The sequence below is a fragment of the Urocitellus parryii genome, chromosome 11 (assembly GCF_045843805.1).
Source record: "Urocitellus parryii isolate mUroPar1 chromosome 11, mUroPar1.hap1, whole genome shotgun sequence".
Lineage (NCBI taxonomy): Eukaryota > Metazoa > Chordata > Mammalia > Rodentia > Sciuridae > Urocitellus > Urocitellus parryii.
The window spans coordinates 37,691,177-37,717,566 of NC_135541.1; the positions used below are offsets into that span (position 1 = coordinate 37,691,177).

General features: G+C 50.5%; 1 protein-coding gene across 1 annotated transcript in view; it reads left to right on the forward strand.

Moving 5' to 3' along the window:
- LOC113177357 (maestro heat-like repeat-containing protein family member 7) overlaps positions 1-23,113 on the forward strand; it is a 28,612-nt gene extending 5,499 nt beyond the window's left edge. The window contains exons 8-19 of the mRNA XM_026381879.2: positions 172-326; positions 2,550-2,688; positions 4,188-4,378; positions 7,916-8,053; positions 9,916-10,030; positions 14,128-14,268; positions 15,067-15,246; positions 15,796-15,951; positions 16,237-16,359; positions 19,923-20,025; positions 22,281-22,343; positions 22,869-23,113. Coding sequence (XP_026237664.2) covers positions 172-326; positions 2,550-2,688; positions 4,188-4,378; positions 7,916-8,053; positions 9,916-10,030; positions 14,128-14,268; positions 15,067-15,246; positions 15,796-15,951; positions 16,237-16,359; positions 19,923-20,025; positions 22,281-22,343; positions 22,869-23,113 — 1,749 coding nt within the window. The remainder of the gene's footprint in view (positions 1-171; positions 327-2,549; positions 2,689-4,187; positions 4,379-7,915; positions 8,054-9,915; positions 10,031-14,127; positions 14,269-15,066; positions 15,247-15,795; positions 15,952-16,236; positions 16,360-19,922; positions 20,026-22,280; positions 22,344-22,868) is intronic.
- Positions 23,114-26,390: the final 3,277 nt, after the last annotated feature.

The following is a 26,390-nucleotide window of genomic DNA, read 5'->3' on the forward strand; positions in this document are numbered from 1 at the left end:
TGCTGCTCTCCTCTTTCCTTCCTGTCCCCTCTCACCCCTGCCCTGTTGCTGTCTCCTGTCTCCATTTTCTTTCCTCCTCCCCTCCCGCTCCCCCGCCCCCCGCCCCCCGCCCTGTGCCTTCTTGGTTTTTCTGATGGACCTTCGTCCTGCCTGCTCATGGCTGTACCCCAGATCCCAGAAATCATGCAGGGCATCTATATGCAGCTGAGCCACATCCAGGAACCTCGGGCCCGTGAGGTGGCCCTGCTGCCCGTCTCCCTCCTGGCCAGCTCCTTCATGACGGAGGTTGTGGTGGCCCTGCTCATGTGTCCCCTCCCGCTAGACAGGTACCAATTGGGGGCGGGTTCTCAGCCACTATACCTCAGAGAGACAAAGTAGCTCCCCCCCCAGGCTGGAACCCCCCTTCTAGAGAAGCCCCTCACCCTCCCAGATGGCCCCTGCCCATGACCTGTGGTACTTAGATAACCATTAATCGTTTCCTGAGCACTGCTGGGTGTCATGCTGAGTGCCAGTACATTCTCTTGTTCTCAAAAAAGCTCCATTCTACAGATGAGGAAATTGAGACTCAGGGGAAGTTTCTTGCTCTAGGAGCCCACTGAGCCATCAATAGAAGGAGGACCTAAACTTGGGTCTGACTGACTCTAAGCCCAGAGCTCTTAATGGTGTCATAAGAAGGAGGCCTGCATGTCCTGATTCTACCTCCAGCAGCTGGTGGTCTAGGGCAGGCTGCTTGCCTTCTCTGGGCTTCAGTTTTCCCCCCAGAAGCAAAAGGAGGAATTGATCCCTATATTTACACCTGAGGTGGGTGGTGTGATGAAGTAATGAGACCAGCTGGGCTGAGCACCTGCTGGGCCTGTAGCTGTGCAGGGAGATGCCCCATGTTCACTGCCTCCAGGGAGCTCCTGGTTTGATGGACAGAGGGGATGGTGGCCAGATGGTGACCAGTCTGGCTGACCTTGACCTCTCAGCCCAGGAAATGCTCCCACCATGTCTTTGAATAAATAAAACAAGGCAGTGGCTGATCAAAACCCTAGGATGATTTTTTTTTTCTGAGTAAATGTGAAAGAATTATGCAGAGCTGTGCAAACAGCATTTTAGGGTATGCTCTAATAAGGACAGCTGGGATCGTTTGCAGAAGCCAAGGAGATCAGCAGGGGTAGTGAGGACCCAGCCACACATCCTCCCATTAGAATGATCCAGCTCGGGGCTGGGGATGTGGCTCAAGTGGTAGCGCACTCACCTAGCATGCGTGAGGCACTGGGTTTGATTCTCAGCACCACATAAAAATAAAATAATGATGCTGTGTCCACCTAAAACTTAAAAATAAATATTAAAAAAAGAGAATAGAATGATCCAGCTTCTTTCAGATGCACTGTATACCAGGGGCCTTCTTCTTGGGACCCCTAAATAGACTGATTGATATGACTTCCAGGGATCACATGTGATAGCAGAGTCAGTCAGGATAGAGGACAAGGCAGAGGCAGGCCAAGCATCTAGGCACGGTGTTGAAGGAGGCCCTCCGCAGGTGCTAAGCCTTACTTGCATGAGTTCTAGAGTGGGGACCTCCTTGAGTTTTGTGCCCTGGATGCTTGGGTCTGGGAAATGGTCTCTTGGGCCTCCCAGGTAAAGCTCAGGTTTGAGGAAAGGAGACCCATGGGGAACACCCTGGCTGAAATGGAACCACAGGGACCAGAGTCTCTTACGTCAACTCTAGAGGCTTCACTTTTGGGGACCCCACAGGGACAATCCCATTAAAGAGTCACTGCTCCTGGCAGCGTCCCCATCATCCCCATCAGTTCTTATTGCTAATTGATAGTTTCAGTCCAGAAGCAATTTACCAAGTGGTCATAAAGACCATTTTTACCATAAGTAATGTTGCCTAGCAACACAGTTGACATACTATCTTTATCAGGTTTCCAGGGGAACAGAGCTAGAGAGTGAAGGGAAGGTTCAGATGCTCATGTAGAGGGGGAAAGGGTTTTTGTTAACCCTTTAGCACTCTGTCAACTTCCCATGGCAGGACTTCTGTGGGCTGGTTTCTGCTGCATTCAGGGGTTTCCCCTGCCTGGGGAACTGCCTGCCCAGGGGCAGGAGACATGCTCCCTGGTATTAGGTGATAAGGGTTCCCTTGCCTTGGTTCCTGCTCATTGGTGTGAAGGGAGGAGAGCCGGCTTTGGAGACATCAGATCTGGTCACTCCTTGCTTCTGTAGCTCATTAGCTGTATCTTCTTGGATTAGCAATCTCGCCTCTCTGAGCCTCTCTTCTGCTTCTATCAAATGGGAATAACAGTGCCTGCTTTGAGGGTCATTGTGAAAATTCAGTTACCCTGCATGGATCCGATTCTTTTTTGCTTCTATAGCCCTAGAGATTTGCCTAGTGCAGCACATGCTCAATAAATATTTGCTGAAATAGTAAATTGAATATAAAGAACCTGGCGTGGTCTCTGGGAACAGGGTTTTCAATTACCATGAGCCTCCTTTCCCTTAGAGAGTGTTTTCTGGACCATTCCTTGCTGGCATCCCCTAACCTTCCCCCTCCCCCACCTCAGTAATGGAGCAGAGATGTGGAGGCAGTTGATACTGCGCAAGCCCAGCTGTGATGTCCGAGACCTCCTGGATCTGCTCCTGACCAGCTTGAAGGAAAAGCCAGTCACCAAGAAGGGCCGGGCCTCCATTGTGCCCCTGGCGGTGAGGATGCAGCCCACCAGCCCCACCATTCTGTTCTCCCTCCCTCCCTTCTTCCCTCCCGCTGTGTTCAGCTTAAAGGGCTCCGGGCCCCACCTGCCAGTGATACTTGGCCTTCCCTGGGCAAGTCCCTGACTCTGGGCTCTTGGTTGTGATCCACTGGATGACACAGTGGTGCCACCTGTGGGGATAGCAGCCTGCAGCAGTGGGAACAGCATGAGCTGGAGGGGGGCTGGGTCCTCACCAGCCAGGGCGCGATGGAGGCCTCGCCCTTCTTGGTGATGGGGTTCTCTTTGCCTCTCTCACCTTTAACCTTTACCTGGTTCACCACCTGCTCACCCTCCTGCTTCCACTCCTGTCCCTATGATTCCTACCAAAGCATCTTCCAGAATGCACACCTGCTCTTCTCAGCCCCTGCTTTGGCTTCCTGTTCCCCCGGGGAACGCCATGGTGCTCCTACCTGGTACCCCTTGCCCACCTTGCCTCCCTCCACAGGCCTCTTGCTTGCTCTAGTGCAACCTCACTGGTGTTTGTCAGAACTCTAAACATCCAGCAGTCTTCTGCAACAGGGCCTTTGCCCACCCTGTGTCCACTCCTTGGAATGCCTTCCACCAAGCTAACCTCTGCTTATCCCTCAGCTCTCAATGCAAGCATCACCTCCTTGGGGAAGCCTCCCTGTTCTCCCTGACTTGCTCTGATCTGGGCATAGTATACTTTGCTTCACATACTTTATCTTGGGAGAATTTATCCTAGTTGTGATTTGGTAATAGTGTGCGGGCGGCCATTGGGTTAATTTGTGAGGTGCACAAGCCAGTGCCTATCCTATTTGGCTCACAATGATATCCCCAATGGCAAACACACCAGGCACATAGTAGGTACCCAACTATTTTGGGGGGGCTGATTTGTTTATTTAATAGGTATTTGTTAGCACCTACTTAGTGCCAGGCACACTGATAAGTTCTGGGGATTCAGCAGCAAGACCTTCTCAGAGACAGCCTGTGCCTTGCCCAAGGTTACACAGCTAGCCAGTGGTGGCACCAGGACCCAAGCCCAGATCTCTGCTCAGTTCTGGGCACCTGTGTTGTGAGTGAGGAAGAGGCAGGGAATGCTACAGCTGGTATCTGAAAACCTGAGTTCAAGTTCCAGCTCTGCCCCTAAGGGGCTGGGTGACTTTGGGCAGCTGCTTCATTCCTCTGCGCCAGTTCTCTTAACTGCAAAATGGAATCAAGACTGTTTTAATTCTCAGGAAGTAGGAAGGGATCCCTTACCATGAATCTTCCCAGGTCACATGACATCATAACCCTGGACCAAACCTAAAGACAGGCTGTTCTTACTCTGGGATGGGACCTGGCTAGAGGTCTGGGGTGGGACCCAGGCTCTCCCTGGCTGGGCCAGGGAAGAGCAAAGACCCAGGTCCAGCCTCCCAGAGCAGAAGTCCAGGCCTTAGGCAGGAGTGCAGGGAAGATGCCTTCTCATGCCACCAGCTCCCACTCCTCCCCCAGGCAGCCAGCGGCCTGTGTGAGCTGCTGTCCGTCAACAGTTGTGTCTGCCGCGTGAGGCGCATCTACCCGCAGCTGCTGCTGGCCCTGCTCATTCAGGTGCATTACCACATCGGCCTCAACCTGCCCGGCCGCGTGGCTCCTCGCAAGGATGCCAAGACCAACGCACAGCCGCCTGCCTTCGTACCTGTGCAGTATGTTCTGCCATCTCTCTTGATCCCGCTGTCCCTGGGGGGACAGCAAGACCCTCCACAAGGCTTCAGGGCAGTCCATCAATGGAAAGCTCTGGGATTAGACGAGAAAGCAGAAGCACACTTTTTTTTTTTTTAATAATGATATTGTATTTTTTTTATACCTTTATTTTATTTATTTATTTTTACGTGGTGCTGAGGTCTGGAGTGGGAACCAGGCTCTCCCTGGGTTCAAGTTCTAGCTCTCGTGCCTCCTACATGCTAAGCAAGTGCTCCACCACTGAGCCACAACCCCAGCCCCAGAAGCACACTTTTATTAGAGTTAATACTTCATCCAGCAGCTGTTTTTGAGCAACTGCTCTCTGTGCCCAGCAGTGCTTAGCACAGGAGCACAGGAAGCTGTCCTCCTCCCCCAGAAGCTCACCATTGAATTTTCTCCCTCTCTCCCTAGAGACATTATTTGTATTAGGTGCATGTGTAAGGCTCAACCAGTTTAATTTTTAATTATTTATTGGAATAAGTAGTATATGCACATGGATTTAAAAAAAAAGACCTCACACAGGTACCCATTTTTGCTCCTATCTTATGCCATATCTTAGATCTCATCACACACAGAACTGTCTCATTATTATTATTTTTGTCATGAGGGATGGAACCCAGGGTGCTTAACCACTGAGCCACAGCCCCAGTCCTTTTTGTTTTTTTGTCACAGGATCTTGCTAAGTTGCTTAGGGCCTAAGTTGCTGAGGCTGCCCTCAGATTTGTGATTTTCCTGCCTCAGTTTCCCAAGTTGCTGGGTTTACAGGTGTATGCCATTGTGCCTGGCCTGTTGAGGATTTTTTCTTATTAATTTGTAAGAGCTCCTTATATATTAAAGAAATTAACTTTTTGTCCTTTGTATTCTAGTTTTTAACTTGATCTGAAATTATTTTATTGTGTTTTGCCATTCAGAAATTTATATATTTTGTATCAGGGATTAAACCCAGGGGCGCTTAACCACTGAGCCACATCCCGAGTCCTTTTTATGTTTTATTTTGAGACAAGATCTCACTAAGTTGCTTAGGGTCTTATTAAATTGCTGAGGCTGACTTTAAACTCTCAATCCTCATGCCTCAGCCTCCCAGACTGCTGGGATTACAGGTGTGTGCCATGGTGCCTGGTTCAACTCTGCATGGTGGCATGGTGTCATTTGGGGATGTTACAAGCAAATCTTTGGGACTGGGGTGAAGAGGAAGGGAGATGGGTAGGGTCACTTTTGTCAAAATGTAGGGCCAGATTGAGGAAATAAGAAACACTGCAGAGGACACACTAGGAATTAATTCTATGTCCAGAAGCTTTGGCCTAAACATATACTCGTCCTGCTGTGTGAGGGAAGGCCAAGAGGGCAGGCCCAGCTGCAGCTGTCTGGATGCACTGAGCTCAGTGCAGTTCCCTGGACCATTGCTGGGGAGGTGACCAAAGCTGCCCTGCAAATGGGGCCACCCAGGAGGGAAGGCCGCTGCAGTAGCAGGGGGAACACTAATCTGCCTTAGCAGAAGGCGCTAATGCCCTAACTTGAAGAGAAAAACCAATTTTGTCCTCTGAATGCAAACCTAAACAGCCCAGCTCAGCCACTCCACCAGCACAAGGGGTTCCTGGGGGAGGAAGAAGGGCAGAGAGGCTAGTATTAGAAAAGGCCTCCCCCACACGCTCCTACTCCCTCCATGGCTGCTAGAAGATGCTCCTGACAGCACAGGTTCCAAAGATCCAGCACAAAGCCTCCATGATTCCGATTCCAAAGGCCCTGGCCTCAGTTGGAGCTCTCTTTTTCACACGGGATTGCTCTACATTTAAAATATAGTAGAAACAAGTCAGGTGCAGGGGTGCACACCTGTAATCCCAGCAATTCAGGAGGCTGAGACAGGAGGATCATGAGTTCAAAGCCAGCCTCAGCAACTTAGCAAAGCCCTGTCTCTAAAAAAATATTAAAAAGGGCTGGAGATGTGGCTTGGTGGTTAAGGACCCGTGGGTTCAATCCCTGGTACAAAGAAAGAAAGAGAGAGAGAGAGAGAGAGAGAGAGAGAGAGAGAGAGAGAGAGAGGGAGGGAGGGAGGAAGGAAGGAAGGAAGGAAGGAAGGAAGGAAGGAAGGAAGGAAGGAAGGAAGGAAGGAAACAGATGAGGTGGTGCACACCTGTAATCCTAGGTACTTGGGAGGCATGAGACAGGAGGATCACAAGTTTGAGGCCAGCTTGCAATTTAGTGAGACCCTGTTTCATAAAATAAAAAAGAGGGCTGGGGGTGTAGCACATGGAAGAGCATCCCTGTCCCAACCCTGTACTGAAAAGTAAACATAGAAATAAAAGCAAATTCCTAAGGATGAAGCTCTCCTGATTTCTGACAGGATTTGTTGTGAATCACAAGAACTAGCAGTGTTGTGTCTCCTGAGCTCCTCAGATCAGTGCATGGTGAACCCTTCAAGCACATGTGTATGTTTTGGAAAACTATATATAAACTTAAACTTTATCCATTCATGTCAGTTTTTATCTTAGTAAAAGTTTGTGTATGCTGTCCTGTGCCTCATAACAAGGTTTTGCTCAATGGTGAGTACACCTTGGAGGTCCCCTAGGATTATGGTGGAGGCCAGGTGTGGAGTAGACTAGACCATTGAGGTTTGCATAAGCACCCCTGTGATGTTTGCACAAGGACAAGGTCAGCCCACAAAGCATTTCTCAGAATATATCCTGTAGTTAAGCTATGACTGACGGTATAAGAACAACTACAGCACCGTGCAATGCCAGGCATACGGTAGGATCTCAATAAATGCCCCCCCACCAAAGCTCCTTGAGCTTACTCAGGAGCCCAAGAGTGCAGAGGCCTGGTCAGTGCCCCGGGTGTAAAAGGTTCCCAGGGGACTCTGCTGGGCACCCTGATTGTTCTTTTTATTTTCTTAGTAACAGGGATTGAGTCCAGAGCGCACATCCATAACCCTTTTTATTTTTTGAGATAGGGTTTCGCTAAGTTGCTTAGAGCCACTCTAAGTTGCTGAGGCTGGTTTTGAACTTGTGACTGTCCTGCCTCAGCCTCCCAAGCCACTGGGATTATAGGCATGCGACACTCTGCCCAGCAGGGAATCATTTCTTAAATGTCCCAAGGGAGAAAAGGACTCTGTCCTGGACAGGAAACTGAGTGTCCAAGTGAGCAGAGAGGACTGACCTGCCAGGGGCCCACCCAGCCATGGGCTTGATGAGGAGTGGAGGAGAGAGAACCAGGTGGCTGGGGAGAGCCTGCTCAGCCTCTTCCTGCAATGCATGAGGCTTGGGGGAAGAGGGAGGGTGAACACCCCATCTTCCCAGGGAGGGAGATTTGCTTCTGTTTGCTCTCTTGTTCTCCAAGCTAAATATTTTACGAGCCTCCCTTTGCAGATACATTGCTTACCTCTAACGACATGGGGGAGAAGCTTGTGGGGCTGGCGGCAGCTGATGGTGGGAAAGTGGAGGGCTGGGGGAGGCCTGGCCTGCTAGAACGGGGTGACTGAGCACTCGGTCCCCTTGTCTTGGCAGCTGGGTGGTGAAAGTGGTGAAAACCCTGCTGCTGAAGATGGGCTGCTCTTACGAGGCCGCCTCCCTGGAGGACCAGGGTGGCTGGGAGCTCATGGGGCAGGCGGAGAACCACCATCGCGGAGTGTCTCTGCTGGCAAGGTGAGCCCTGGGGACACCTCGGGCAGGGGTGGGTGGAACCCTCATATCTTCAGACAGACTTGGGTTCCCATCTCTCTGAGCAAGACTCATTGCTCCCTTTGTCAACTCGTCTCTGCGAGGGGCTACTGTCCTCCTTGTCAGGTGGACGACACCGACACCTGGCACTTACTCAGGGAAGTAACTGTGGACATAGTGGCCCCTGGCAGTTCTAGAGCCCGTGGGTTATTTACCAAGCACCTTTTCATAGGAGTTTGGTTCCCACACCAATGCGGTGGAAGTAATGGTGTCAGAGCATCCGGGAGGGGCCATGGAGACAGTCTGCCTGCATCTGACGCCGAGCCCCTTCCCTGCTGTATGACCAGGGGCCAATGACTGTCCCTCTGTGTCTCCATTCCCCCTTGGTAGTATGGAAATAGTAAGACCCACTTCTGAGAGTGGAGTGAGGATTAAATAAGCTTTTTTTTTTTTTTTTTTTTTTAGTTATAGTTGGACACAATACCTTTAATTAATTTATTTATATGTGGTGCTGAGGATCGAACCCAGCACTGCCCCCATGTTAGGTGAGCGCTCTACCGCTGAGCCACAACCCCAGCCCTAAATAAGGTATTTTGAAGAGCTCCTGCCATGTGGTAAGCTCAGCACAGATTAGCTTTTGCTTCCATCCTGGTGCCTGGGACAGGCATTAATACACATTTTGCATAGGAACATGCCTAGCTCCAGAGGGCAGTCATGTGCCCAGGATCACACAGCCATATGTGACCCACTGGTCCTGACCAGAGCTCTCCTCTCAAATCCACACAACTTCCTGTGGGTCAGGGGGGCACCTTGATTTCTGTGATGTGTCTCCTGTAGGAGAACATATCCCAGAGTGCTCAGGAGGGCACCCTCCCCAGGGTCTTGAGGCACAACTACATTTACTGAGCACCAACTATGTTTTAAACACCTTGTGGAGAGTGGTTACATGGGTGATCTCATTTAGTTCTCTCACCATGACCATTGGAATTACATTATTACTATCCCAGGGTTACATGGGAGTATGCTGAAACCCAGAGAAGTTAAGTGACTGCTTCAAATCACACAGCTAGTGCTAGGGCCAGAATTTGAACCCAGGCCATCTCACTACTGTCCCTGTTTCCTGCCTGCCACATTGTCTTGATTTGCTGATTTTTGGAGCATCGTGCATGGGCCTCATACTTGAGCATGCATTGGGACCATCTCCAGAGCCTTCTACCCACTGCCCTGAGTTCCTGCTTTGGGAGATCTGGACTAGGACCTGAGAATGTGCATTTCTAACAGATTCTCAGGTGGTGCTGATGCTGGGTGGTGGGTGGAGGGGGCACTTTGAGCACCTCTAGCTTAGAGTGAGCCAGGCAGCAGGAATGGGGGAGCCCTGGGTTGGGGCTTCAGCTCTGCTGCCTTCCAGCGCTGTGGCCTTGAGCAGCCGAAGCTGTGAAATGGGGATAATAACAGCAACTGCCTTGAAGGTGATGGTGAGGATCAAATCAAGTAGCAAGGTCAAAGGGTTTGGCTGCCACATGGCGCTTAGTGAAAGGACCCTCACTTCCCCTCCTTCCTATCCCTCCCTCCTGGTGTGGCCCTGTGCAGCCGGGGTCTTCAGCTTGTCTCTTACTGACTGGCTCTGTGCCCTCAGGCACACTGCCTTCACTCCGGGCCTTAGTTCCCCCCCCCCCCCCCCTGTAAAATGGAGGAGTTAAACTAGTTGCCTCAGAGATCCCACTGGGGAGAGGGCCTGGGAACACAGGAACCCAGATGACCCTGGCTTGGGGGATTTCCAGTGCCATGGTCGAACTCCGGCATGTCCCCTGAGGCAGGAGAGCCTGAAGGGACTGTCCCCCCTCCAGGGCCATGGTGCACTACTCCTGCCAGGAGCTGTGCCGCATCCTCTACCTGCTCATCCCGCTCCTGGAGCGAGGCGACGAGAAACACAAGATCACCGCCACGGCCTTCTTCGTGGAGGTACCAACTGGGACCGGGGCATGGGGTGGGGTTGTCCCGGGCCTCAGGTGACAACAGTGATTATTTCTCCTGTGCAAACAGTGCCTTAGAGCATCCAAAGCCTTTCTAGGGGGCATGATTTCTCAGAATATGAAGACCCTACCCGTCTCCCTCCCTTGCTTGCCCCCTCCTCACACTCCCCACACTCCCCCACTGCCCCAGGCAACCACCAACCCTGGCTGCCAGGCATCGAGATGCTGATATAAACTTGATCCCACCTGGCCTCCCACAGCAACTGCCTTGAAGGGTGATGGTGAGGATCATCATCACATGCATCTTGGTGCATCTGGGAGACAAAGGACACTCAGATATTAACCTGGGGGGCCATAGTGCGACTTGTTTGAAGATGAGGAGTCCAGGCTGTGGTGGGAGAAGAGGAGACTCGAGGGAGGAGGTAGTCAGGAAGGGCTTCCTGGAGGAAGGAAGTTGGTGGGAGGTGCTGGGGGCAGGTGCTAGAGAGGTCAGGGAAAGCTGGAAGGGACAGATCCAGAAAGGGAGAGTCCTTAGCAGTGGTTGCTAGTGTCTGTTGAGCGCTACCATGTTCCAGGCATGCGCTAGGAGCTTACATTTACTGATCTAGTTCATCCTCACAGTAATTCTATGATCACTATGAAGGAGGAAACTGAGGCACAGGTTTCTGTCCCTTTCCCAGGGTCCAAGTGGCAAATTCAGAATTCCAAGTCAGACATTTGGGTTCCAGAATCCCCCACTTCTTTTTCCTTTTCTCCCTCTCTCTTATTCTTATTGGGATAATATATATATATAAAACATAGTATCTGCCATTCAGCCCTTTTAAGTGTACAGTCATCATCCTGCCTTCATCACCACCATCCACCTCCAAAACACTTTTTTTCTTCTCCAACTGAAACTGTACCCATTAAACATTAGCTCCCTCTCCTATTCTCCCCCAGCCCTGGGAACCTCCATTCTTCTCTCTCTCTCTCTGTCTCTCTCTCTCTGGTATCAGGGATTGAACCCAGGTGTACTGAACCACTGAGCCACATCCCCAGCCCTTCTTATGTTTTATTTTGAGCTGGGGTCTCACTAGGTTGCTTACAGTCTTGCTAAGTTGTTGAGGCTAGCATCAAACCTGCAATCCTCCTGCCTCAGCCTCCTGAGCCACTGGGATTCCAGGCGTGCACCACTGTGCCTGGCTCCAATCTACTTTCTCTCCCTATGGGTTTGCCTACTCTAGATGCTGCATGCAAGGGGGGACTTTGTCCTTCTGTATCTGCCATTTCCCTCCCTGCAGCGGTCTTCACAATTTATCCAGGTGTGGCATGTGGAAGGACTCCTCCCTTTGGATTGCTATCATATGAACACACCACAAGTTGTTTTTCCCTTCATCTGTTGACTGACAATGTAAAGTCCACTCTCCTGGCCACCACACTTGTCTGCCTTTTATGACCTGACAGTTGTCATGCAGGGGAGTCCTGGCTATTACAAGGGTTTATTGCTCAGAGGCAAGAGGCTCAATGTCTGCTTGGATAGTAAGAAGGATAAAGAAGGCTTTCTGGAGGTGGTGACATTTGGGCCTTGACAGGTGCGTAGTTTGTCAGATGGACAGAAGGCAGCAGGGGAACTTCTTGCATCTTTCCCCTCTCTGGGTGCACTGTGAGTCTGGAGAAGGGGCCACGTTGTGTTTGCATTCCATCCCCAGGCCCGTCCTAGGAGGGCTCCAGAAAGTGGGGTTTGCATGGGCAAGTGAGTGCCCGAAGGAACACTGCCAGGCCCTGTGGGCATCAGCAGAATGTGTCACCTCCAGGGAGGACAAACCTTGGAATCAGGAGCCCTGGGCTCCAGCTCCTGCTCAGTTATGCATCTGATTTCCCTGACTTGGTGATGGAAAGGGAAGGGACCATGTCTTGCAGGCCTACTGTGTGCAGCCTTGTTCACGTGTCACCCTGTTGTAGGGACAAACGAGGCAAGGCACCGAAGATAGCAGGAAACAGTTTTATTTGGCTGCAACCAGGTTCAGAGGGCACAGATTTTGCTGTAATCAATCCCCTGAACCCTGAGTTCAGGGAGTTTCAGAGTTTTATACCCAGCACGTAAGGGAAGGGGCTCAGAAATTCACAGTCTGCAGAAGTTCACATGAAAGCAGCTTTTTCTTTCACTGTTCTGCGCAAGTAAACTCTTCAAGGACAACACCTGAGAAGGGGGGAGAGCTTCTGCTTCCCTTTCTTTCCTCCCCCTGCCAGCTGTTACCATGGAGCCCATTGGTAACTTACCTTAAAAATGTAGACAGCTCTGTGAAGCCCAGCTCAAGGCCAGAGGCCTTGTTTGCACATTTCTTCAAAGTACTATACTGGATACGTTTGTGAAAAACTAGTAAGTGGGTGTCCAGCACCTGGAGTGCTGGTATCTTCTCGGCCAGTGGCCAAGTAAACAGGGCGACACGAAAATTGGAAGTTTATCTACATTGAACTATTTTGCAGAGACTCTTTTGCTGACAGTCCTAAAATCAGCCATGGTGAAGAGGGCATTTCTGTGGAGAAAGGCGGTGCCACTTCAACCCCATTAGTCTGCACACAACCTTGCAAATAATTGTGGTGCTTATGGTTGAGGGAGGCCAGGGGTCATTTTCAAGGCCACACATCCCAGGGAGAGCAGAGATTCTGCCCTGGTTAGTCTCTTGGGAGGGGCTTCTCTCTAAGTCTGCTAGTGGCTGACACACAGATTCTTGGGGGAGGGGGTGAAGGTTGGAACTTGGTAGACCTCACGGGTGTCTCCAGGTCCACTACAAGGTCAGGGACTCCAGATTTTCTGATCCCAGCAATCCTTAGGAGCCCTGAGCACTGGCCCTGCCTCTCTGGGGCAAGGGTCATCTTGTGGGCTCAGGCTTTTCCACCTCCCCAGCAGAGGTGCCTGTGCCTGCACCCCATAGCCCTCTACCTGTGATTGTCCTTGTGTGTGCTTGCTGCTCCAAGGGCAGTTAAACTCAGGGAAGTAACTCTGTGACTTGGGTGAGTTGCTTAGCCTGCCTGTGCCTCAGTTTCCTCACCTGCAATTTGAAGACTGAATTGCCTGCCTCACTGAATTTCAATGAGGATGACATGTGCTCACATATGACCTTAGAACAGAGCCTGGCACCTAGAAAGTGCTTTCTGTGTGTCAGCACAGCCAACATCACTGTGCCTCTCCTGTCTGACCTGGTGCCAAGCTGTGTGGAAGGACGGGTGGGTGGTGGGTGCAGCCACTCTTCCCTGTCCCCTCCCTCTGGTCAACCGCCCACCCTCTCCTACAGCTCTCCCGGTGCCTTGTGATCCCTTCTCACAGACACAGATCTTAATAGTGGTGGTAGGTATTAGGCATGGGCATAAGGGGACATGTGTTCATGAGGCTAAGGGCAGAAACTGAAGGGAGGGCATAAGGGAGAGGAAGGAGGGCAGTGAGGACAGGGGAAGGGCAGTCCTCAGGAAGGAAGGGGCCAGAGTTCATGTTGGGCCTGAGCTCACGCTGCAGGTGTTCCCTAGTCTCACACTTCACCCCAGAGCTCAGGTTAGGTACCCAGCCCAAGGAGGAAGCCTTGATCTTTGCCCCCAAGGAAGCCCCCAGGTGGCCAGGAGGGGCACACGGGGCAGAAGGGGCCTGAAGGTTTCCAGGTGCTGCCTTGGGATGTTCAGGTCCAGCATGGCTCCAGCTGTTGAGTTTTGGATGGAGCCATGGAAGGTGGTGGGGGTCAGAGAGGAGGTGGGTGTCCCAGCAGAAGGGCATCCTACCAGCACAGAAGGGACAAGACAGCCCAGCCCTTCTGGGAACAGTGGGCAGCTTGGGTGGGAAGCTGTGGGCTGCTGGGTGGGCATGGTGTGAATGAGGCCACAGGGGCCAGCAGGGGCTGGATGGCACAGGCAGGGAGAGGCACAGGGCTCTGAACTGGGGAGAGACATCGTTTTTGCCACAAGGTGTCAAGGACATGCAGAGGAGGTCTCCAGCCAGCTGCTGGTTTTCCAAGTCTGTAGCTCTAGGCGGAAGCTGAGCCTGGTTTTCCCCAAGTGTGGGAGACCTGTGGGCCACTCTCACCTCAGCCTGGGAGTAATTGCCGTTGGTTTCCTCAGCTCCTCCAGATGGAGCAGGTGCGCAGGATCCCTGAGGAGTACTCTCTGGGGCGGATGGTGGAAGGCCTGAGCCACCATGACCCTGTCATGAAGGTGTTGTCCATCCGAGGCCTGGTCATCCTGGCCCGTAGGGCTGAGAAGGTGAGTGGAAGGCAGAGGAACACCTAGCCTAGCCTGGCCCTGGGCTGGAGGAGTATGGAGCTCAGCCATCCAAATCTCAGCTCATGGCTGGAATCAGAGCCCATTTCTGTCCATCCTTAGTGGTCTCATCTGTACAATGGATCTACCTTTGTAACCTTTACGTATTATATTCTTTTTGAATACTTTCTAATCAGGGTTTCCCACAGTGACTCTGAAGGCAGGTGCTAGGAGGGAAGGGAATGGCAGTAGTTATTATTATTTTACAGATCATCATTATGGTTGGGGGAGGCCGGGGTTCATTTTAAAGAAAATATTTATTTTAATTTGGTGCTGAGGATTAAACCCAGCACCTCGCATGTGCTAGGCGAGCGTTCTACTGCTGAGCCACAACCCCAGGCTCACCCCCCCACCCCCCCACCACCCTACCACCCCACCACCCCACCCCCGTTATTGACATTTTTAAAAGCGCTTTGTTTTTCTGTTGCACTGTTGTAGCTCAGGATGTAGCCAGGACAAAGGGACAGGGCTTAGCTGTAGGAAGCTGACTGAAAATGCAAGACGTCACCTACCTAGTCCCAAAGATCCTAGAAATCCAGGCCAGGAAGGAGTTAATAAGGCCAAAGAAGGCTTCAGGGAGAGGGAAGAGCTTGAGTGAGGGCATTCAGGCAGGTGGCAGATAATACACAAAGGCCAGGGGATTGGAATTGGGCCACCAAGTGCAACTGGTGAACTAGAGGCCAAGTCTCCTACCTGCTAGCCCAGATAGGAACCCTTCTCCCAAATGGCTCTGTTCCACAGACGGCCAAGGTGCAGGCCCTCCTGCCGTCCATGGTGAAGGGCCTGAAGAATGTGGATGGGGTGCTCGTGGTAGAGGCGGTCCACAATCTCAAGACCATCTTCAAGGGGCAGGACCGGAAACTGATGGACAGCTCAGTCTATGTGGAGATGCTACAGGTCCTACTTCCACATTTCAGTGATGTAAGGATTCTCGCAGGTTGAGGGAGGGATAGGGAGTGGGGTTCCCTACTAACTTGGGGGGCTGTAATCCTCCCCTGCTGGCCCTACCCCATTGGGTTCTGAGTCAGGCTCCAGACCAGAAGAAGGGGCACCTTGTTTCAACTGGTCCTTATCTTCTTGTAATTGGTTCATCCAGAGAAGATTCCTTATTCTAATTGGTTCCCCCTGGAGGGAGCTAATCAAGTCTGACCAGAGAAGGTGATCATATTGCTGTTGGTTCACCTAAAAAAGGGATACTTCTTTTTGAACCAGTCCTGGTAGAGGGGGGCATTTCCCCACTTGGCACAAAGGCACCTTTTAAGTGAGTGAGGGCCCTGGCTGAGAAGGATGAAGAGAACTCCAGACCTAGGCTTGCGGGAGGAGTAGTGGCCCCAGACAGCCCCACTGGGTGGCCTGGCTGTTCTTTGTCTCTGTGTCTTTGTGCCTGGAGGGCCCCTCAGAATGAGGGAAAAGAAGGCCATGGAGCCTCCTCCTGGAGGAGGGGCGTTCTGAGCCTGGGGTCTGCTGCAGTCAAGAGAGGATGTGCGCCTCTCCTGCATCCACATATACGGGAAGGTGGTCCAGAAACTTCGGCCACCCCGCACTCAGGCCATGGAGGAGCAGCTGATCAATACCTTGGTGCCCCTACTGTTGATCATGCAGGAGGGCAACACCAAGGTGGGCCAGGTGAGCGTGTGGGGCACTGGGCCTGTAGCTATGTCTCCCTTTGTGGAAACAGACCCGGACCACAAACAACCCATTGGGGGCGGTTATTTATGTCCAGCCACATCTGTCTTCCCAAAGTGTCTATGTCAGGATTCTCCCTGAAAATGCCTGACTTCACTTGTACCCCTTCAAATAGGAATTGATTTTTCCAAAATCCACTTTTCACACTTTTTTTTTTTTTTCCTGGAACATGTTCGGAGTGTCTTAGAATTTAATAGTTTGGTATTCCCTCTCTCTTGATCCCAGAAATGTGTGAAGACCCTGTTCCGCTGTTCTTGTTTCATGACTTGGGAGTTGCCAAAAAAAGCTTATAGCCGGAAGCACTGGGACAACCAGCCACAGGTGGTGGCCAAAATCTGCAAGTACCTTGTGAGTTTCCAGACTCTGCCCAGGCTCCTTGCAAGTGTGTTGCAGGTGGGGATCCCATCCTTCTCTTATCCTTCTCTGCACATCAGCATCCTGACAATTTCCATGACCACCTACAACTGGTTGGCTCTGGAAAACCCGTCTCTCCCCACCTCTGGTGGTCCCTCTCCACTGGCTTACTGGACCAGTGACCCCTGTGGGGGTCACTGTGAGCTAGCACGTCTCTTTTGAACTTTAAAGACTTCCCTTTCATTCTTGCTCTGACCCTCTAGGTTCTCAAAGCAGAAACCTAGAATCATCCTAGACTCCTTTTTCTCACCTTCCACATCCGATCAATCTTAAAAATCCTAACTCTCTCTCATTGGGGCCATGAGTCCAGCTATCTGGTGGGTCTCCCAGCTTTTAATTTTAATCTACCCCCCTTCCAGACCACCAGGGTGGCATTGTTAAAACACTAGCCTGAGCCAGGTGTGGTGTGCACGCTTGTAATCCCAGCGACTAGGAAGGTTGAGGCAGGAAGATTGTGAGTTCAAAGCCAGCCTCAGCAAAAGCGAGATGCTAAACAACTCAGTGAGACCCTGTCTCTAAATAAAATACAAAATAGGGCTGGGATGTAGCTCAGTGGTCAAGTTCCCCTGAGTTCAATCCTGGCACCCAAAACAAAACAAAACAAAAAAACACTAGTCTTTCTCTATATATATTTTGCATGTATAATATATATTTATATTATATATTTATACGTAGATAATATTTTCTGTGTTGCTCAGATGGAACCAGGACCTTGCATGTAGTAGGCAAACATGGGAGCTATACCCACAACCCCTAGCCTGTACAATGTATCCCTGCATAAGGGGTTACAGTGGCCTCCTTTTCTGCAATAGCAATCCCCAGGATGTATTCCCTGTGACACTAGTTTCACCAGATATGCCCCAGGTAGGTGTGGGGAGAAGTTCTAGGATGAATAAATTTAGGCAATGCTTCCTGATGTGTGCATCTCAGCACATGAAAGTCTCTGAGATGTTTTGTGCTAAGGAAAAGCATTTGTGGTTGTTGACTTCAAGGTAAATTAATTTAACCACAAAAACCTCTCGCTAGGTGGTACCTGGGGGCAGTCTGAGTAGGAGCAAACCATGCTCGTGCTGAGAAGGACAGCACTGCAAATGCAGAATGTTTGGCAGGATTTACCATCGAGTCCCAATCTCTCCTCCCTGTTGTCGTGGGCAGATGAGATTAGCTTGGAAGGTTTAGAAGGAGCTCCATTGAATCAGCCCTGTGGAAGGGAGAAGAGGGGTCGGTGGCAGAGGAAGAAGTAGAGCTGCAATGGAACTTCAGCGGAGGTCTCAGCCAACCCTAAGACCCTGAAGTGAGAGTATCAAAATGGGCTCAGGGGTCAGGCATGCATGTGTGTGTATATGCATGTGTGTGTGTGTGTGTTTTCCCCACCAGACTGGGTTTCACTGTGTTGCCCAGGCTAGCCATAAACTCCTGGGCTCAGGCAATCTTCCTGCCTTAGTCTCCCATGGAGCTGGGATTGCAGGAATGTGCTACCACACCTGGCTGGAGTCAGGTCTTTATGCCCCTGTGTCCATCTATCCCTGGATGCCAACCACCCTGGAAAGGGACATTGCCTGGGTCAGGCAGTTTTCTTTTGGCAATCCCAATAGCTGGGGGACTAAGCTCTTCCCAAGTGTAAGGTGTAAGCAGGCATCTTGCACCCAGGAGTTTAACATAAATATAAAAAGTAACAAGGCCCCACTGCTATCAGCCACACTCAAAGCCTCTGTAGTCAAGCCTCTAATATTATTTCCATCACTTTACAGAGGGGAAGGAGGTCTGGAAGAAGTTTGGGCAGTGTTGCTAATTCACATACCTACAGTGGCTAGGCAGACAGTGATCATGAGTGACATGGACATAGTGCAGCCTGTGAACTGGGAGGGCCCTGGCCCTGTTAAAGGCCAGGTGCTCTGGTTTCAGGAGAAAAGTTTGAAACCTACATTTTAAAGACATTAACAAAGTATCAATTTAGCTTATTTAAAACACTGCTGGCCACTGCTCTGCCAGCTACTTGTGGCACCTAGCTCCTGTCCTGCATGGCAGACCTCTATGGATTCTCACTTTCTTCCTTGTTCTCTAGGCCATCAACAGCTTTGCTCATGTGAAAGTCATATGAGCTTCAGCTTTAAGAAGAGGTCAGTAGCCAGGTCTGGTGGTGGACGCCTGTCATCCCAGCAACTTGGGAGGCTGAGGCAGGAGGACTGCAGTTTGTGGCCAGCCTCAGCAATTTAGCAAGGCTCAAAGCAACTCAGCAAGACTCTGTCTCAAAATAAAAAAATAAGAAAAGAGCTGGGATGTGGCTCAGTGGTAAAGTGCTACTGAGAGCTACATGCCCAGTACAGAGAGAGAGAGAGAGAGAGAGAGAGAGAGAGAGGAAGAAGCAGAAGAAGAGGAGGAGGAGGAGGAGGAGGCAGCTGTTGTTGTTAATAACCTGCTGAACTTGCTGTTCATTTGTTCATTCATTCATTCATCCAACACTTTCTGGGCACTGGTTTCAAGCCAGGCCCTATCCAAGTGCTGAAGACTCTAAGCTTGAGTGAAAGGGCCCTTATCTTGGGAGAGCTCCCTGTCTGGTGGGAAGATGGTATAAATAATCACAACACGCTGCCATGACAGGATGTGCAAGATGCTGCAGAAGCATCAAGGTGGTGGGTGAGCTCTGCCTGAGGGTCACAGAAGGCTTCTGAGTAAAGGCTGGAAGGGTGTGAGAGGTAATTTATTGGTTGAAGAGAGGGAACAATTGCTTGTGCAAGGCATAGATCTGGGGAAGCAGGCCATATTCTTGGTGTGCAGCAGGGTGTGTGGCAGGTGGAGGTAGTGGGGAGGGGGCAGGGGATGTGTATTGGAAGCATAGAGTTCTAGATCTGCACTAGGCTCTCTGAAGGCATTGCATGCCAGGCCCAGGAGGTTAGACCTCAGTGTGCAGGGTCTGTCAACAGGAGAATGATCCGATCAGATTTCTCACCATCTCTCTTCGAGTCTTAGCTGGACACTTCCCTGTTCCTGCTCATCAAACCCATTCTGACTACTACTGTCAGGCTATTTTACCCAAACACTGCTTTGTCACTGCCCTGCCACAAATGAATGCTGGCTTCCTACTTTCCATTGTATGAATAAGTCCCATTCCTGTCTGGATTTTAAGAGCCTCCAATCCCTCGTTTATTCCCCCATTGCTCTAAAACTTGAATCCTTCACTCTGATCAGATCTATCTCCTTGCCTGTCATGTCCATTCTGATCTCAGGAGCAGGATCTGCATTTGGGAACTTTCCCTCAGGCAGCAGCAAGGGAATGGATTGGAAGAAGGGATACACAAGACAGGAACACCATTGCAATCAGCTAAGAGGAGATGAGGCCCCCTTTGGGAGCCTCAGGGAGAGGGCAGAGATATTTAGGAAGCAAGGAGACAAAAGTGTGACTATTGGGCAGGGTCACTATTTCTAACCTCAAGATGGGTAGATGGGGAATGAATCTCTCTGAGGACCCAGCACTTTTGGGTTTCTCTTTGCTCCAGGTAAACACCCATCGAGAGAATGCCTTCAACTTCCTCGGCCAGAGCTTGGAGTATGCTAAGAACTCAAGGGCCTCCCTCCGGAAATCTTCGGTCATGTTCATAGGTAACCTGCTCTAACACAACCAGTCCTGCTTCCAGGGGTCTGCCTGCTCTCCAGTCTGCTTCCTTCAAGGCTGCCAGCCCATCTAGTACCTGGGCAGACGCCTCCCCTTATGTGCAAGGCTTGGCCAGCCATCAGCTGTGATGCATGTAACAGTGGTCTTCCCTCCTCAAAGATTGTGGCTAAGAAGTGGGCCTCAGGCTGAGTCAGCCTTAAGCCTTTGTACAGGTCACAACCCTGGAAACTATACACAGCAGACTGCTATTTCCCTTTGGAGTACAACATGGGTCTGAGCTAAGCAGCAGTCCAGGCAAATCCCCATTGACTGCAGCAGTAGGGACTAACTGGGTAGAGAGTCAAGTAGAATCTCCCTTCCTGTGTGAATCCAACTGGCTCATTTATTTCCATGGAGCCTCAGTTTCCCCATCTGTAAAATAAGGATCAACTCCTATTTCATAGACTGGATGAGAATATTCTTAAAAAGGTGAGGCCTGGCTCATCAAGGTGTTCAATGTCAGCTGTTTTCATTCTTCTCTTTCCCACAATCACAATCCCTGCCTTTCTGTGAAGAAACCAAATAAGTTCCCCTTGTCCCAAATCCTTCCAAACAACCCTTGTGATGGCATGTTGGGGTACCGCCCCTGTTCCTCTACCTTGCCTCCAAATAACCATGCTCCCTTCACTGAGGACCAGGAGACCTTGCTGCATACAGGCTTCAAGGTGATGACCTTTGTAAAGTGAAGGTTCTTTTATTGCCTTTCCTCAATTAATTTGTTGTTTCTCATCCATCCATTCATTCACCCACCCAGCCAGGCAGCCAGTCCTGTATCCACCCATCCAGCTAACCATCCATCCACCCATGCACTCATCCACCCACCCATTCACCCATCCATCCAGTTAGCCAGCCAACCAGCCAGCCACCCACCCACGTATCCACCCATCCAACTATCGAGCCATCCACTCATCTATTCGTCTACCCCCCCATGCATCCATCCTTCTGTTTTTTTTTTTTTTTTGGCAAGTATTGGTTGACACCTACTATGTACCAGGCATGATGCTTAGGCTAGAGAAAGGAAGAGCCCTTGGAAAGTGATGCTGATGGGGACAAGGAGCTGGGGGGATGGTCTGTTAACATGATCATGCTGGGACAGAGGAACAGTGCCTAGGACTGAGGGCATGCCTGAGAATGTAAGGTGCTGCTCAGAAGCAGCTTATTACATGGAACACCATCTATTTCCTGGTTGCTGATTCAAGTCTTGCTCCAGATCACCCACTTCTAAAAATGTTAGTGTTTAACACGCTGTGCCAGACCTGTGCTGGGGAAACAAAGCTGAGCAGAGGCTGGCTCTGCTCACAGACAGCTCCTGACACATTGCAGTGCTTTTTTACCTCTTCTGAGTCATAAATCTTCTGTGAGACTTGAAAGTTATGATCACTACTCTAGAAAAGGGCACAATATGCACACACTTTTGCATGTAATTTTAGGATTCTCAGAGACTTCCCTTTCCACTCTCACTCCCCAAGTATACCTAAGATCAAGAAACTGCTGTCTGGTGGAAGATAAAGATTCATAAAATAAAGTGCAACATAGTATAGACAGAGAAAACTCTGGAAACATAGACAGGCACCTAACCCAGACTGGGGGCAGGATCAGGAAGGATTTCTTGCTAAATGGAACATAAAAGGACAAGTAAGCTGTGAGGCAAGGACCTGCTGAAAAGTGAGAGGTTCAGGGACCTGCAGGTGCTGTGGGAGCCAGGCACACAGGCTGGCAGCAGCAAGAGATTTGGCCATGGGGCCACTGGGAGCAGTTCCCAGCTACTGAGCTGACCCAGCACAGCTGAGTCTCAGTCCTTCTGGGGACTCTGCTAGCAGCCTGCCTGGCAGGTGTGCAGGGTGCAGAGCATCCTGCATGTTACTGTTGCTCACACTTCCCTGAGGAGTGGACAGCAGGGGCAGCTCCTCCCATGTCACAGCTGAGGAAATTGAGGCCCAGCAGAGTAAGGGCCCAGCCTGGGGTGGCACTGTCAGTCCACTGCAGCCCAGATCCTGCCCCTATTCTGTTGCTATCCCTGCCCGCTGGACCTTTCCCAGCCCCTCTTAAGGAATCTGCTCCCAATCAAAATGAAGTTCTCCTTTCATGCCCTCAGTTGTAGGCTGCAGGAGGGCAAGGAAAGCATCCCTGAGGGCCTGGTGTGGGGATGAGGTGGTGGTGTCAAAATCAGATGGACACCCTCACCTTTTGGATTATGCTCAAGGGTCCCTGGTCCCCTGCATGGAGAGTATAATGACGGAAGATTGGCTGAATGAAGTGAAAGGTGGTAAGTAGTGCCTGGGTGGGTGATGTGTCTGGGGCAGTGATTCAGCAAACAGGATCAGAGTGGGCAATAGGAATGCAGGGCATGTCCAAAGGCAAGGGTCTTCAGCTCACTTCAGCTCTGCTCGTTGTTAGCTGAGGCAAGCACAGTGTTAGATACCTTGTTAAGAGGCAGAACACACAGCCCCACTCTGGGGAGCTTACATCTTATTAAAGAAATGAGTTTCAAAAAGGATAACAGAAACCACATCATACAGAGTGAATAGTCTAGACCCTTAAGGGGACACATGTTCATTTTGTAACAGTGAAGACAATGGGAACATGGAGGCGGGCTGGGACCATCCGAGGGCTTCCAAGAGGAGGCTGGTTTTGATTCAGGCATTGAAAAGTGTGAAGAATCAAGGGCTGGGAGGAAAGTGAGATGAGGGGATGCCGAGAGAGGGCACCCAAGCCAAGGAATAGAGGAAGGATGAGGTGTGAGACCTGCTGAGGGATCTTAACACGTGGCCTTCCTCCTCCCATGACTCAGCTCTGGAAAACTTGAGACATGATCCAGAAGCATCAGTGTGCATCTGTGCGGCCCAGGCCCAGGACCACATCCTGGCCAGCTGCTGGCGGAACTCATGGCCACTGCCACGTGGGGACTCATGGATGTGTGACCCAGCCACCACTCACCGCTGGAGCCCCAGCTGTGAGAATCTGCCCACTTCCCACCAACGGCGCTCCTGGATCCTGCAGGCACTGAATTCCTGGAAGATGTCCTTGAAGCAGTGATGTCCCCCGAGTCCCCATCCGGGCTCAAGGTGGCCAAGTGCAACTGTGCTCACTACAAATGCCCGGTGGCTTACTTCTCCATCATGAGCATTTCCCCATGGGAGACGCCCCAGGCTCCAAGCAGCCATCACTCTGTGTGATGAATCTGTGAGGATTTGTCATGGCCTTTGCTTGTTGACTCATTTGACATTTACTGATAAATGTAGGCTGTTTTGTCCACTTTGTATAACTGGGGAAGCTGAGGCTCAGAGGGGCGAAGGGGCTTGCCCAAGGCTGCACTGTAAGCCTGCTGGACGTCTTCCCTTCATTATAAGAGCAAAAGGAGGTGATGATTTGGATGCCCTTTGGGGGAAGGAAAGGAGGGGAAGAGACACCCCCAACTCTATGGCATCTGTATATCCCAGAACCCTGATCTCTGAGACCCACCCTTGGGTTTTTGGCCTGGTGATTTTCCACCACAGATTCAAGCAGTATTTGTTGACCTCTTAACCTGGGCCAGGACTGCTCTGAATGCCAGTGATACAGACATGAATGAGACCCATCCCCAGGTCCTGAGTATGATGCAGCAGTTCTCAATTAGGGGTACTTCTGATCCCCTGGGAATATTTCACAATATCCAGAAACATTTCTGGCTAATGACTTGAGGATGGGGATGCTATTAACATCTGATGGACAGAGACTAAGGGATGCTACTAAGCAAAGCATTCCACAATGCACAGGACAGTCCCCACAGTCATTCAGTTCAAATTGTTTAAAATGCCAAGGAAGACAAATTTTGGTCTAACAGATGAATCAGATACATATAAAGACATACCAAAAGTACAACAGGAGGTTTGGGAGACTTTGGAGTCCAGAGGAGGTATGTAGGCCAGGTGGGGATGGGGGAGTCAGGCAAGGTTTCCCAAGAAGTGAACCCCCGGGAGTGGGTTAAAGATGACTACACAGTGAGCATGTATGGAGGGGAGCAGGGTATGCAGGGCCAAGAAGCAACCGCAGGTTTGTAGTGGGATGAAGCCTAGAGGGCAGGGAGAGGACATAGGGGAGGCTGTGTCAAGGAGGAAGACTTCATCCACAGGAAGGCATTGTGGGATGCTAATCAGGGAGAGAGATGGGTGGATGTCAGCTTTAGAAAGCTCCCTCATACGGATACAGGTGGGGCATACATTGGTACAGCTATTTGGGATTGGAACCTGTCACTATTTGGTCATAGTTTATGCCTACACACGACCCAGCAATTCCACTTGTGATGGATGACTGAGCCAATGGTGACAACATGTTTAGAGGTGAACCAGGGCCAGAGGAGGGTGGGCAGGGTAGGGAATAAAGCAGGGGATAAAGGTCAGTCTGGACACAGTGAACTGAAGACCTTGTCAACATGACAGTGAAGCCATCCATGAGGGTGCTGGCTGCCTCTGTGGACAGAATATGTCACCCCAAAATTCATATGTTGAAATTCTGAACCCCAATATGATGCTATTAAGAAGTGAGGGTCGGGGATGGGGTTGTGGCTCAGCAGTAGAGCGCTCGCCTAGCACATGTGAGGCACTGCGTTTGATCCTTGGCACCACATACAAATAAAATAAAGGTATAGTGTCCACCTACAACTAAAAAAAAAAACATTTAAAAAGAGGGTCTTTAAGAGGTGATTCAGGATTAATGAATGGGCTTAGTGCTCTTATAAGAGATACCAGAGAGCTAGCTCCCTCATCATTTCTGCCATGTGAGGACATGGTAAAAAAGATGGTGCTATGAAGCAGAAGCTGTCCCTAACCAGATACAAATCTGTTGGTGTCTTCATCTTGGACCCTCTAGCCTCCAAAACTGCGAGGAATAAACATTTTGTTGTTTATAAGTCACAAAATTTATGGTATTTTGTTATAGCAGCCTGAACATACTAAGGCAGCTGCAAGAGATGGTGCTCAGCAGAGGGTCTGAGATGAAAACAAACATTTGTGCACAGTGGGGGAGGGACAGCATGGGAGCAACAGAAGCCTGAGGAGCACATCATCTAAGCTCCTGATGTGGATGAGGAACCAATGAAGCTGACCACACAGTTGTCCTCCAGTAAATGGTAGGCCAAGATTATTGGGATACGGGGCCAGAGGGTGGGAGTGTGTGGGGGGAGTCCATTTGTACAACCCTTTAACTGCCAAGAATGTTCATAACCATTGCCTCTGTGAGACAGTAGCCCTGGGGATTGAGGGTCAGCTTTCTTGCCCACATTCCACAGATGGAAGACACAGCCTAACACTTCTTAAGGAGGGATGGGCCTTGTGAAGGTCATACAAGGGGACCAGTGGAGGCACTGATCTCCAAGCCACAGCCAAACTCTCTCTGTTCAGAGGCACTGCTGTTTTCATTGGTCAGAACCCAGGTCTGGGATGGTCTTGTCAACAATTGCTGTATTCTGTGTCTGGATGGCCTCTGAGCATAGCAGAGATTTGGTCAGTTATTGGCCAAGTAGTCTTGAGCTGGAAGGTTCAAGAACACTGGGCAAGTCACTTCCTCTCTCTGAGTCTCCCCTGCTATTACTTGAAAAATGTGTTTGTACAGATTCTATAGGGATCAAGTGAAAAAAAATGGAAGCCACTGTGGACTGAACACTGCTTGTCTCCACCCAAACTCGTGTTGTGGCTTGGTCTTCAATGAGTGGTGCTGGGAGGTGGGGCCTGGAAGCAGAGCCTCATGAATGGATTGCTGCCTTTCTTGCATGAGTTCTTGCTCTCACAGGACTGGCTAGTCACTGTAAGAGAGGGCTGTCATGAAGCAAGCCCACTCTGGTAGTCTCTGTTTTGCACATGCCTGCTCTTTGCACATGCTTCCTGCCATGAGTTGAAGCTGCAGGAAGCCCTTGCCAGAAGCTGAGAAGATGCTAGTATCATGCTCTTGATTTCCCAGTCTCTAGAATCACAAGCCAAAATAAATCTCTTTTTAAAATAAATTATCCATTCTCAGGTATTCTGTTATAGCAATAGAAAATGGACTAAAACAGAAGCAAAGGCACTTTATAGGCTCTGTATTTAAGAAAGGAAAAGATAATGAAGAGGGGAATTAGGAAGGAAACCAGGATTAGGGAGTGAGCATGGAGAAGTATAAAAAAGGAGGCTTGGGTCTGGAGGAAAGGGAACACTTGGACCAGGTGTTCTGATAGAGTTAAAAGATAAAGACAGTCCAGACTCTGGGAGGGTGATGATTCTCCAGCATCCTCTTGAGCTTTGCTCTCCCTCATCCCCATATCGGCTAAGCCTGCCAGCTCCTCCACTGCTGGCTCACAAGC